The sequence below is a fragment of the Fusarium subglutinans genome (genome assembly GCF_013396075.1).
Source record: "Fusarium subglutinans strain NRRL 66333 chromosome Unknown NRRL66333_c0000164, whole genome shotgun sequence".
Taxonomy (NCBI): domain Eukaryota; kingdom Fungi; phylum Ascomycota; class Sordariomycetes; order Hypocreales; family Nectriaceae; genus Fusarium; species Fusarium subglutinans.
In genome coordinates this window covers 1-12270 of record NW_023502227.1, presented here as the reverse complement: position 1 = coordinate 12270, position 12270 = coordinate 1, and the positions used below count along the sequence as shown (strand labels likewise).

Here is a 12270-nt window from a genome sequence, read left to right as displayed (position 1 = left end):
CGTGTGGCATGGTAGGCAGGTACCGTTTAGGTACGTCCCTGCCACTGTAGCTCGCCAAACTTTCCTGTCACGTCTTCCACTAGCTGTCCGTTTGAAGCTGAAGATACCTTCTCCAAACCTTCATTTCCCCACGAAAATCATAGCAAAATCTTACCTTTTCTCTCCTCCTCTCTCCGCCCTACGTCGGTCTCTCGCTGTCATCATCGCGACCCCTCTGACGGCCCGCCTGGTGCCTTCTCTCTTCACCGGCTGTACCATTCAATCCCAGCCAGCACCTTAACTCACTTGGCGGCCCTCCTTTCAACCCCGCCATATTTTGTCAACATCAACGCCTGCGATTTCTACTCCTCGCTCTTCGCTCGGCCGACGATACCTTGCCGCAAAATATCCTCATTCGCCGATCTCCAGTACAGGAACTATAGCACGGGCTTCCGAGTTGCTGCGAGTCTTTCGAGATGCCATGTGAGTCTCACCCTGTGCGCTTAGGAGCAGGCTCGGCCCAGAGTCAGTCTGGTTCAGGGTTCAGCATGGAATTGTACAGCCTGGAATATATGCTGCAGTAGCCAAAAGCTTCCCAGTGTGGTTGACGCAGCTTGTGCGATCTCAATCGTTCATGGGAAAGCTCTAGGCCATGTGCCAAGTCAATTGCAGTCTTGGCTTTGTATACTGGTCACCCCAACAGCTGCTCATCATAGAGAACATCACACCACGATGAAGAACCATTCTCCGTCGGTTTTCTTCTGCAACATCCTTACAATTTAGCTTTTGTAGCTTGTGCTAACTCTCAAACTAGTCCTTGTTGAGGATTCCTGGATTAATGACCAGGTTTCGTATGTGCCATGCGACTTACTCTCCCACACATATTCGCGCTAACAGAAAGCAATATAGCACCCACGACATCTCCGAGCTCGAAGGATGCGCCATCGCTGTTGATGCAACCTATTACCTGAGCCAGCTTCTCGAAACCCCTCCGGCCCATGAACCTCTCTTGTCAGCTCTCGGTGGCCTTACTGGGGTCGAAGCACACATAAACCAGAACCTCGATCTCTGGGCAAAGTCTGAGATTGTCCCTTTCTTCGTTTTCGATGGCCAGCCCGTAACTGGCCAAGATGACATCACTCTGGATCGTGGCCTCAAGGCCAACAAGAAGACAGATGAGGCCTGGAACTTGTACTCTCAGGGGGCCGCTGAGGAGGCGGTGACGACCTTCGGTACTAGCCCAGGTTGGTGAACTTTGGCTCTCAATTTCAGAAATCGACCTAACGTGAGGTCATGATAGGTGCCTTTCGCATTCAAAATCTTTACCCGTTGCTTCAAACGGTTCTGAAGAACCGTGGGCTTCACTTCTTGGTTGCGCCCTACACTGCGTGCGCTCAGGTGCGTATCTTGTGAACTTTACGACTAGTCACTCTCATTCTGATAGTAATAGCTCGCCTATTTTGAGATGATCGACTCAGACCAATGCTCGGGTGTGATGGGCTCTCAGGAACTTCTCCTATACCCTGTCAAGGATTCTGTCATTCGGGCATTCGACTGGGAAGCCAAGACCGTTTCTGCTATCTCGAAGAAGAAGGTTATGCGCAGTCTTACACCCACTGCAAGTGAGCCAAGGTTCATCGACTCATTTCTCATGGCCGGTACATCGTTCCTGCCTCCATTCCCTGCTCTTCTGGAAAGCTCTATATACTCGGACTACAATATTTCGACTGCCGCCAACTTGCTGAGGACTGCAGAAAACAGTGTCGCAACTGCTTGCGCCAGCTTCAACGATATACTCCAAAGCAAGGACTCTGGTTGGCTTGATAAGTATCGCAAGGCAAGAATGGTTGTTCACCACTTCGTTTACATTGCTGAGAGTGGCGAAATCCGTGTAAACGACTATGAGCACTTGACTAGTGACAACCATGAATACCTCGGCCTCCAGTTGCCGGCTGAACTATTTCATTATCTTAACACCGGCTTGATTGGGCCCCGTCTACTGGGCAACATCACCCATGGTCAACTTCTCATTCAGCCAACCTTGGACGGAGTTGCCTCGGACGAATACAAAAAGCTCATCACTGACAGAATAGTACCCATTAAAGAGCAGGCCCTTTCTCTGTTGATCCCCAGACTTCACCGAGGTATCCAGCACAAAAATATCAAAGTTCGTGTCTGGTTTGACCCCAAATATTCTTACACGATCAACCACCGCTCTGTCAACCCTCCTCCCTCCCAGAGGGTTGCTAGCTGGAGTGTCAAGGATGAGGATCTTCGTGCATTCTTCCCTGATGATTTCGCGGGCCCCGTGTCGCTGGAAGTCTTGTCACTTGTTAACTCCGACTTTGTGGCCAAGACATTCCCCAAGGACAGGCCCATAAAGGGAATCGACAGCACAGAAATGGTGACCTCGGTTGCCATCTGGCGATTCCTCCACCTGAGAGGATACGCCAATGACGAGCACAAACTTACGCCTTGGGGTAATGCGTTGGCCAACACTCTTCTGATTCTCCAGGACGCCAAGGAGAACCATCCTGAGGTGACTGGTTTGCCAGAAGCAGCCCTGGTTGCATTTGAACTCATCCGAAACGGACTTTTGACAGGGAAACACACTGAAGGCCAAGCTGGCCTGCCCCGGAAAGGTTCTTATGAAGAAAAATCAACTCTTGTGCTGATCAGCGAGTGCGCTTCCTTGTTGAAGCTTCGGCACCAGGTTTATGGATACACTGGTCCGCTTAACAAAAACCTGCTCAGCTTCTGGTCCTTGGCATCGGCAGTGAGAGAAGCTGATCGAGATCTGGTTGAGGCGATTGTGGCTTCTATGTTCTTGTATGGACAGTCGAAGCGCGAAAGGGATGATCAATTGGAAATCAGTCGACGGTGCAGTTCTTCCTCCTCCTTCATTAGACACCACTAACGTTTAACAGGCTACCTTTTCATCAAGAGCCCGATATCGGCCTCGGCATTGCTGTGCGGACCTTCTTTGATGACGATGAAGCTGGAGGGGACAAGGAGGCTCGCTTGCAGCGGCTGGAAGAGTTCCCTAAGACATTCGTGCCGTATGCCGAGTCACTAACTAAGGACTTCCGTGTCGTACGTGACTTTATCGATGCACTCGTTAAGGGCGTTAAAATGCTGGGTACGGACGAGCTACGTGCGGAAGATAAGGATGCATGGACCAAGGCCCAGGCATACCTCGAGGCGCGACCATTCTAGAGCATGGCCGAGGCTTGAGGCATATATAAGGCAATGTTACATTAGTGGTCTTTGAGCGTGGCCCCTTTGGTCACAAACCGTCTTGCAGACTTAGCGGCGTTGGCGCGGGCGGCATAAAAAGTCAGGGACATAAAAGTTATCAGATCAGCAGACATGTCGAAGGAGTTGCCAGCAGGACTTGTGGGGATGGGCTGAGGTCAACTGAGGAGGTGCTGCTGGAGAGCATGGTAACACGTCCCTAGCCGGGCGGCTCTAGAGGTCGTTAGACGAATCATTGAAGATCCTAACGTTAGTAGATATAGCCAGGTTGGTGATATCCAACATGCGGACTATATCCAGTCAGGAAAACTGCTTTCACACACAATTCAGCACCAAAAGAAAAAGAGAGAAAAGTCAGACTACACAACTGGTGGCTTCTTAAGGGTCTTATAAGTGACTAGCGATTATATTGATATGAGCGGAGAAGCTCTCCAGTCTGGATTGGATATAAAATATCATTAGCATACCACCACGACCACCAACGCCTGTTCACATATCCCTTAAGAAAGGGTCAGTACCATAGGCCCAGCCACAGTAATGTCATCTGACAAAACGCCCTCCAAAGGTCCAGCACTGGTTAAGGTCACGTAGACAACGCCCGCAGCTCCTTGGGGAACTTCGCAGCCCTCTCCCTCAGTGAAGGGGGTGAATTTAGTTCCACCGGGAAGCTGACCTCCAGAAGTGAAACCACAGTGCGTCGCTCCAGTGGCAGCCTCGGAAGCAAGCTTCACTTTGGTTCCAATGGCTACAGCCTTAACGTCCTGGCCCTCGGCCATAGCGAGAGTGGGAAACGCTTCGATCTTGAGGTTAGAGCCCTCGGGGCATTCCGTGATGAAGGGTGCGGCGAGTGAGAAGACTGCCCGGGGACCAAGGGCGGTATCGAGAGGTTGAGGAACTGCCTTTGCCTGAGAAAATATCCTGATGGCGGTTTGATGTCGTGCTTCGACAGTGAGAATTGCGCCAGCGGTGCCGAGGATAGCAGGGTCAGAGAGTAGTGGTGCTGCACCCAGGTAGGCCGAGACACCAACACTCTCGAGAATAGCAGCTGTTGCAACCATGGCAGCTGGGTCGGCTGTTGCGCCTTTGAAGTCGTATTTGCATTCTTGGACAGGTGTGATGCCATTACCTGCGAGCGCAGACTGGAGGAGGACTACGTGAGACGCTTCGGTTTTGCCAATGGCCTTGATGTCGTCAAGGGTCTGTGTTGAGAGGCCGAGAGGTGCGAAAGCTTCGTCGGAGAGGGTTAGAAAAGCCTCGCGGTAGAAGGTATCCTCAAGGTGTTCCAAGGTCAGGGCGCTGAGCGTGTTAGTTGAGTCGTTTCGTGTGACAAGGGCTGGCTAGCTATGCTGTCAAGACTTACAATTGGAGGATATCCAAATCACTGAGGCCAGCAGCAGCAGCAGCATCATTCTGGCGCTTGGACAAGTCGTGATACTGAAGTTGCCTCTTGGTGAATCTAGGACCAGAAGGCATCGCCAAAGCTGTGGTGGCGAAGAGGCCGAAGAGAATAGTCTTGAGAGATGCCATGTTGTATAATCAAAAGGAACGTGTCGGACCAGCCAGCAAGGAGAGTAATGGAAATAAGTTCTAGGAATAAAATAAAAAAAGATATTAAACAATGAGATTGACCTCAGTTGAAGAATCGAATCGAATGTAATGGGAATTAGGGTATCAAAAGCAGGCCAGCGCTTATTGAACGAGCGAGTGTAATCGAAAGGACAAAACCGTCTTTATAAGTCAAGTCAAGTCAAGTCAAGTCAGATCGAGAAAACAAAACTAGAACAACGTGGATATCGCAGCCTTAATATTCTAATTCTCAACGCCGGGATCGTCATCTTGACTTGTTCGGCTGGCACAGCATCCGTGATCTCACAGGGGTGTTAAGCATGCCTCACCACTGATGCCAAGAGAGGACGACGTCCAGGAACGCCAGATAGCCGTGTTTAACAAGCTTCCCCTTCAAACGTTTCCGCTGACTGAGCAGTGAGCTCGACTATCCGGGGTTTGCCATCTCAAGATCTGAGACGTCAAACGGGAGCCATGAAACCGGCAGCGAACATGTAGCATATCTACAATGTAACGCTGTAGGTAGCCCAGGGATGATGATGAAACACTGTCCTGAGATCCCGAAATCCCCTCTCTGCCTTATTTGGCCCGTTATAAGCATTCCTCGGTCCGGTCATTGGCCGAAACACGTATGATACATATCAACCCTGCGAAAGAAGCCAAAAGGCTAAAGTAGAGTTAATAGTTTGCATCTGATAACTGTAATCTAGGCTCGTTTGTGCCATTGCTGGCTACCTAACTAACCCAGAATCGGAACAAAACAAAGGCTTGCCGGTAATTTAAGATGGTCGGCAAAACAATGTAGCCGCCTTCACCTGAAAGTTGAATAACTCACGGTTGCCTTGCAAACAGCCCCAGACATCCTACATAGGTACATACGTAGTCGAGAACAAGGCCTCGTCGTTTTCCCAGAAACAGATGGAAACGCTTTTTCTAACAAAATATATATAAAAAAAGGCAAACAGCACATTGACAAGCAGGGCAATCATATACCGCTTGAGAAAAGATGAGATTACTTCCGCTGTTCAATACCACTACCTAAAAATCCGCCTCCTTCTGGCAATCTTCTCCGTCTGGCAATACTCCTCACACAAACATAGATATACCTTCTTCCTCGACCAAGTAGCCCGTTTTGAAAACTACGCACTACATTGTCCCCATTACAATCGCCAGCTAACTTTTGTTGGTCCTTCACAGAGCATAAGGGTTCAGAGATCGGATGGTCAGGCAACTAGTCCCTCGGTTAGCACAATACTTTTTCACTAAATCAAGGTAACTCACGGTGGGCTCTTGGTGAGATCCGTCTTCAGGATCACCGGTACCCTCGTCATCTCTGTCACATCCTGGATGTAGTCACCACCCTCCTCGCGAAGCGAGAAGAAGCTGAGGTACTTCTCCTTGTTGGTGAGGCGAGTCTCGACAGCCTCCGCCACAGGTACCTTGGAATCGGAACGAGTGCGATGCAGGTTGCCGGCGTTGGATGAGGAGCGAGCGGGTGAGCCGGGGACGCTCTGAGTAGGGCGCTCAGCCAGGGAGGCTCCGGCCATGGCCTCTGTCACGTCGGACGTGTTGTCGTCATCATCGTCGAAAAGAGCATCAACGTCATCAGTTGAGATGGTACCGGTATCAGTTTGCTTGCGAGTAGCTTCCTCACGCTCCTTTCGGACACGTTCAGCCTCCTCAGCCTGGCGCTGAGCCGCTAAAGCATTTGAGTGTCGGATGGATGCGGCAGCCTTGGGTCGCTCATCCTCTGGCACGAAGGCCGAACTGGGAACACCCTTCTCCCAGTAAAGCTCAAGGACCCGTTTCTCCTTTCGGAACTCGGCCTTCTTCAGAGGTAGCTGGTCACAGTGAACTCGCTTCTCAAATCCCCACTCAGGGATGAGAACGTCAAACGCAGACTCGTATACGCATAAGACGATACCTTCAGCAATGAGGTCGCCGTTGGCCTCTTGGCGCTTCTTATCCATCGTTCGGCAAGACTCAATGTGGACACTCTGCTCCTGGGCATTCTGCGCAGAATCCTTTTTAGTGTTACAAGACTCGGCGGTCTTGACGAGATTCTCCAGATCCTCAGTAAACTCAATCTTGCCCTCAGAGAGAACAGCCTCGAGTTGACGGTGGACAATAATATCGGCGTAGCGCCGAGTGGGGTTGGTGAAATGAGTGTATAGAGGCAGATTGAGAGCATAGTGGGGCCACAGCTGCTTTCCAGTCTTACCTGAAATAAAGTACTTGGCCCTCTGCATAGACTTGACGACAAGAGTCTCCATACCCTTTCGCAGATCTGGGTCATCAACCTTGAAGAGGCTGTTCTGGAGGGCGCCGCTGCCAGATGAGTCGATATCATAACCCAACGCTGTCATGCGCTCCACGAAAGTCTGGAGTCGGCGGGGGTTGGGGGCAGACTGGCGACGAAGGAAAGCCTTCTCAGGAAGCCCCTCAACAAGACGTTGTGCCACATGAGCATTAGCTTTGTGAATCAGTTCTTCCACAAGCTCAAGAGCTTGCGTTGAGTCGAAGAGGTTGTCCTGGACGGGGTCGTTCTCGTCATCGAGTTGCTGGAGCAGTCTAAGAGGCGCAATGGGTTCGCCACCGGCTCCGAGACGAGCTTCACGGAACTTTTGCGACACAGCGTTGAGAATCTGTATCGTGTTGACAGGAACAGCCGCGTTCTTGTATTCCGAGGGGGTTGTTAGAGCATCATCAATGTCGTCAAGAGAAACCTTGCCGGCGCTCTTGATGATCGAGCGACCAATCCATGCATCACCTTCGGCGACAGAGCCAGTGTGAGGGTTCACGTTGAATACCACGGACACAGCGAGACGGTCCTGTTCAGGGGTCAGAGAGCAAAGTTCAGCTGACAGCTTGGGCGGCAACAGGGCGCAAAATCGATTCTTGAGCTGAACGGAGGTGCCTCGCTTCTTAGCCTCGCGATCCACCAGAGAGTTAGGCTTCACAAAGTGTGCGATGTCAGCTACATGAATGCCGATCTCAATCTTGCCATCAGGACGAGACTTGACATGCACGGCATTGCCGAGCTCAGCTCCTCCATTGTAGTCGATCGTGAAAACGTTCTCGTCGCGGTAGTCACGACGTTCAGCGAGGGCTGCCTCGTCTTCCCTATCGAGCGACCAGTCTTGCAGGCCAACGCTGCGGAGCACGGCATCAGAGAACTCATCTGACGCGAAATTGTTATCACGAAGAAGAGCATCGGTTTCAACCTTAAGATCACCCATGCGTCCAAGCTGCTCCACCAGAGTTCCAAAGGGGTGGAGGGAGGTAATGGGCCAGCGCTTTATGCAAGCCACAAAGATTCGATCAGCGTAGTCTTGGTGCTTCTCAACAAAGTCGCGGGGTGCCTGTTCGGTGGGGATGGCAATAAGTGGCACACGCTTGTCTGTGGGTTTGAACCAAACAATCTTTGGCTTCTCCTGTTGGCGAGGCTCGGGGTGGCGCGAGTTGTTACCTTCACGAGCAGCCCTCTCGGCCTCTTGCTTCTCCTTGGTAGCTTGGCTGCTAGGGCGGAGTAGGCCAAGAGTGCCGGAAAACATTTGACCGGCAACACGCTCAACAACAGCAACGACATGGCCAGCGTACAGGGGCTTCTGTTCATCGTTGATTTCCTCCTCTTCAACAAGGAGGAGACTCTGGCCCTCAACTTCCACATCATCGTTCTTCTTCTGAGTGGGGCGCTGACGAAGACTGCCACGACGACGAATTCCGCCCTCAGGAGCGTTACCATCGTTGTTATTGCCAGAGTTTTGATTACCTTGGTTAGTGGATCCGGATCGAGTATCTGTAATGTCCTTGCGTTTCTTTTTCTCTTCTTTCTCGCGCTTCTGACCCCAAACTTCGTCAACATCCAAAAGCTCGATAGCGACAAGATCACCTTCGAGCGCACGGTTTCGATCCTTGCTACCACAAATGAAGATATCAGCATCAAGCAGACCATCCTGAGTGGTAACATAAGCATCACTACGGTTCTTCTTGTTGACACGGAGGATACCAGACACGAGCTGCCCATCAGCCAAAAGAGCGGGGAGGGAGGCCTGAGGAAGATAGGGGGTAAAAAGGGTCTTTCGCTGTTGTTGCTGCTGCTGGCCACCAAGCTGGCCAGCATGCTGGGAGCCCTGGAGACCCATGAAAGGCTGGCCATTCATTTGAGCGGCTTGCAAAGCCTGTAGCTGGTTCAGCTGCATGGGATTGAGCTGCTGTCCATACATCTGGGGCATCATCATCTGGTTGGGGAGCTGCATAACCTGAGGTTGATTGGGGTTATACTGAAAGCCTCCAATTCCAGACACGGACTGGTTCATAGATCCGCGAGGTCGGTGACCAGGCTGGAAGCCTTGGCTCTGTCCGGCATTGCCAGGCTGTTCTTGGCCCTGTCCTTGAGTACGCCAGTTACCTTCGAAGTTGCGGGATCCGGTACGGGCATGGCCGCTTCCGCGGCGTTGGAATTCATTGCTCTCAGCATTCAAACCACCACGGCCACCGCCTCGGCCATTAACCGCCATGCTCTGACTGCGGCCATGACCGCCACGTCCACCCCGGGTCGAACCCTGAGCAACAGGAACATCGAGGGTGGACTGGGAAGCGGGCTTGTTCTCCTCGTCAGGGGCAGGAGAGGCAGGAAAGGAGAAGCCGGTGGTTGTTCGCTTCTGTTGAGCAATCTCGGCGGCCTTCTTGGCGTCGGCGAGGGCTAGAGAGTGTCTTCTTTGATGACCACCACCAGCACCTCCACCACGGCCGCCTCGGCCTCCAGTATTCTCTCGACCCTGGGCTTGAGGGGCTTCAAAGTTGCCAAAACCGGATCCAGAAGCACCAGACGAGGGAGCAGGAGGAGGTCCCATGCCCATGTTAGGGAGTGCCGACTGATTACGGCGATGTGAGAGTGGCTGGGTGGGAGGAGCCATGTTCTGCTGAGGTACTTGGTTGGGGAATTGGAAAGCAGCTTGCGACATATTGGGCATTGGCTGCAAAGGATTGAACGCACCACCAGGACCGAGGGGCTGTCCCGGAGGCACCATTCCCATATTGACATATTGCTGATGCGTAGCTTGAATCTGCTGCTGCTGTTGCTGCAACAGTTCGATCTGCTGCTGAATGGCAAGCTGCTCCACTGTAAGATAGATAGTTAGTGATTGCCGCATGATGAACTCCTATAGCTGTGGCAGGGGGCATCATAGATGATGACTTAGAAACATATGGAACGGTTGCTGCTTGAAAGGGGCATGATGACACAGTGAAGGTACATGATGATGCATATATGAAGTGTTGAAAACAGGACAGTTGAGGCCTCATGAACTTACTTCCAGGGTTAGCGAACATGCTCATCAGTGGCGTCAGCTCAGAAGGGCTTCGGCGATGGGCAATGTGAAGTCTACGTCCAGCAGGCCCAGGGACGCCGCCAACCTGAGGCTGCTGCTGGGGAGCTTGCTGTTGAGAAGACTGCTGCTGCTGCGGCTGCTGTTGCTGCGGCTGCTGTTGCTGCGGCTGCTGCGGGGGTTGCTGTTGCTGGTGCTCCATGTTGGGCAGTTGAGTCAAGAGCACTTGGATTGTAAATATAGCACGTCGATGTTCGGCGAAGTGAATCGATCAAGATACAGCTAGTTGGATCTGATATCGAGAAGCGTGGTAGTGGCCGAAGATGGGCGGTTGGGTGAGGATGGGCGAACCTGTTGGGTAACGGGCAATGGATGAGGCGAATTGCGATGGCGATAGGCGATGGCACGGCGGGACAATGTTTGCCCAAAAGGAGGGTAGACGAGCTTGCGCTGAGCCAAGGAGCGTGAGTTGGAAAGGCGGCGATGAAGAGGCAGATGGTGAGACGACAAGAAGTGAAAGCCTGGATGGATGGAACAAATTCCAACTCCTGGCAACAGGAAGAGAGACGAGAGTGAGTTGGAGGAGAAGAAGAGGAGGGATGGATGCGAAGAAGGTGATGGGTGGATAGGTAGGTACCTACGGAGTAGATAGAGATGGTTTAGCTTCAGTGGAGAGCGTGAGGTGGGATACGGCTACGTACCCGATAAGTTTTGGACTGTAGGTACTTCTGGCCTAAATTTACGTATGTCTTGCACAGCTGCTAGGTAAGAGCCTGCCCGATGTGCCTTCCCTGCCTGGTTCTTTGTCTCCATTGGCACTTTAAAATGGAAAGCAATAGACGCAACAGTCGAAAGTTACTGCTGCTGTATTTCTCGTACCGCTTTGGCTGACATTTACAGGAACATACCTACCTTACGAGCGCAAATGAATATCTGGGGCCATTTGGATCACAGCTCTAGCATCCAGGCAGCTGGACCGGGGGATTATCCTTAGAGACGCCTAAAGATGGGGTTGTCCGCTGGTCTAACGCGCCTCTAGTGGCCTCCAGCCGGGCCTGGTAGAGCCCCTAGCACCTGAAGCTCGCACTGACGCCGGCTGACTCCGCTAATAGCGGGGGTGCTATCTCCTAAGTGCCATGGATAGTGGCTGCAAAGTCTGGACAACTCGTTCAACTGAAACTGTGGACGACTCCTTTCAGTCTCTATCCTGGATCGGACATGTCAAGAACACATTGCGAGGTTCATTTCACCGAAATATGAGTCTTGAAATTACTGTGCTTGTTTTCAGGAGCTTCCTGTATCCTGCTCACAAAGATGGTCAAAGTCCAAGTACAAGGGCACCACCACCCCCCTAGCTTGAGATTGGACATGGTCCATGATTCAAGGAGTCGATCTTTCTGAATGTGGCGTTGAGGGATGAGAAAGGCGTCATCTGGAGTAAAAGGAGTGAAAGTTGATAAGAAAACCAGGCGATGGATCATTGTTCATATTTCCCTTGCTGCGAGACAGTCGTGCTTTGTGATGGAAATAGTCGAGGTCTTGAAATTGAGCTGGCCGATATACGAACAATTAGAATTTTACGGATACTAACAGTGGAAATAGCTACCTAGCCCAGGCTTTGTCTAACTTCGCTACCCCAATATTGAGTTGAGACGAACTTATTCAGCAGAGGACAGTTCTTCGCTACGTTTCAATACCTCTAACATTGTCAACACCTTGGCACTACTATTGTCAAACAGTGTCGAAACAGACTCCTCCCCTAAACAAAACCCCCAAGACCGACTACCGAGTACTCGTCTTCATCCTCTACGCGTCCAGTGTTACACTTCAAAGCGTCCTAAACGAACGAGGCCCCTGTGACTACCCAATGTGGTGATGCTTAACCGTATCCGCCTGCGCTAGAGGCGACGAACCTGGGACCCCTTGCTTCAAGCCATGGATACACAAACATACCGAAGAACAAGAAAGGGAGCTGTAAGTTAAAATTATTTCTCTACCCGTTGGCTCGAGCCGGGGGGGGGGCCAACTAAGCAAGCTTAGTTGGGCACAAAAGTGCGATACAGTTACAAAAGGCTGATATAACTAAGACTACTAAAATTTACGTATAAAAGTTACGTATAGCTAAAAAAACAGATATATC

General features: G+C 51.5%; 3 protein-coding genes across 3 annotated transcripts; 1 reads left to right on the top strand and 2 right to left on the bottom strand.

The window, feature by feature from the left end:
- Positions 1 to 455: 455 nt before the first annotated feature.
- FSUBG_9942 (MKT1) lies at positions 456 to 3195 on the top strand (the record flags this gene model as incomplete). Its single annotated transcript, XM_036688508.1, has 6 exons — positions 456 to 462; positions 794 to 830; positions 889 to 1223; positions 1280 to 1377; positions 1430 to 2808; positions 2907 to 3195. 6 exons carry the CDS (start codon positions 456 to 458, stop codon positions 3193 to 3195), a joined length of 2145 nt encoding a protein of 714 aa, XP_036534536.1.
- A 539-nt stretch (positions 3196 to 3734) lies between these two features.
- Positions 3735 to 4761, bottom strand: FSUBG_9941 (stress response rds1p; the record flags this gene model as incomplete). Its single annotated transcript, XM_036688507.1, has 2 exons — positions 3735 to 4530; positions 4595 to 4761. 2 exons carry the CDS (start codon positions 4759 to 4761, stop codon positions 3735 to 3737), a joined length of 963 nt encoding a protein of 320 aa, XP_036534535.1.
- Positions 4762 to 5991: 1230 nt separating this feature from the next.
- Positions 5992 to 10332, bottom strand: FSUBG_9940 (cell wall biogenesis phosphatase Ssd1; the record flags this gene model as incomplete). The annotated part of the gene is made up of 3 exons (XM_036688506.1): positions 5992 to 6031; positions 6082 to 9925; positions 10116 to 10332. 3 exons carry the CDS (start codon positions 10330 to 10332, stop codon positions 5992 to 5994), a joined length of 4101 nt encoding a protein of 1366 aa, XP_036534534.1.
- Positions 10333 to 12270: the final 1938 nt, after the last annotated feature.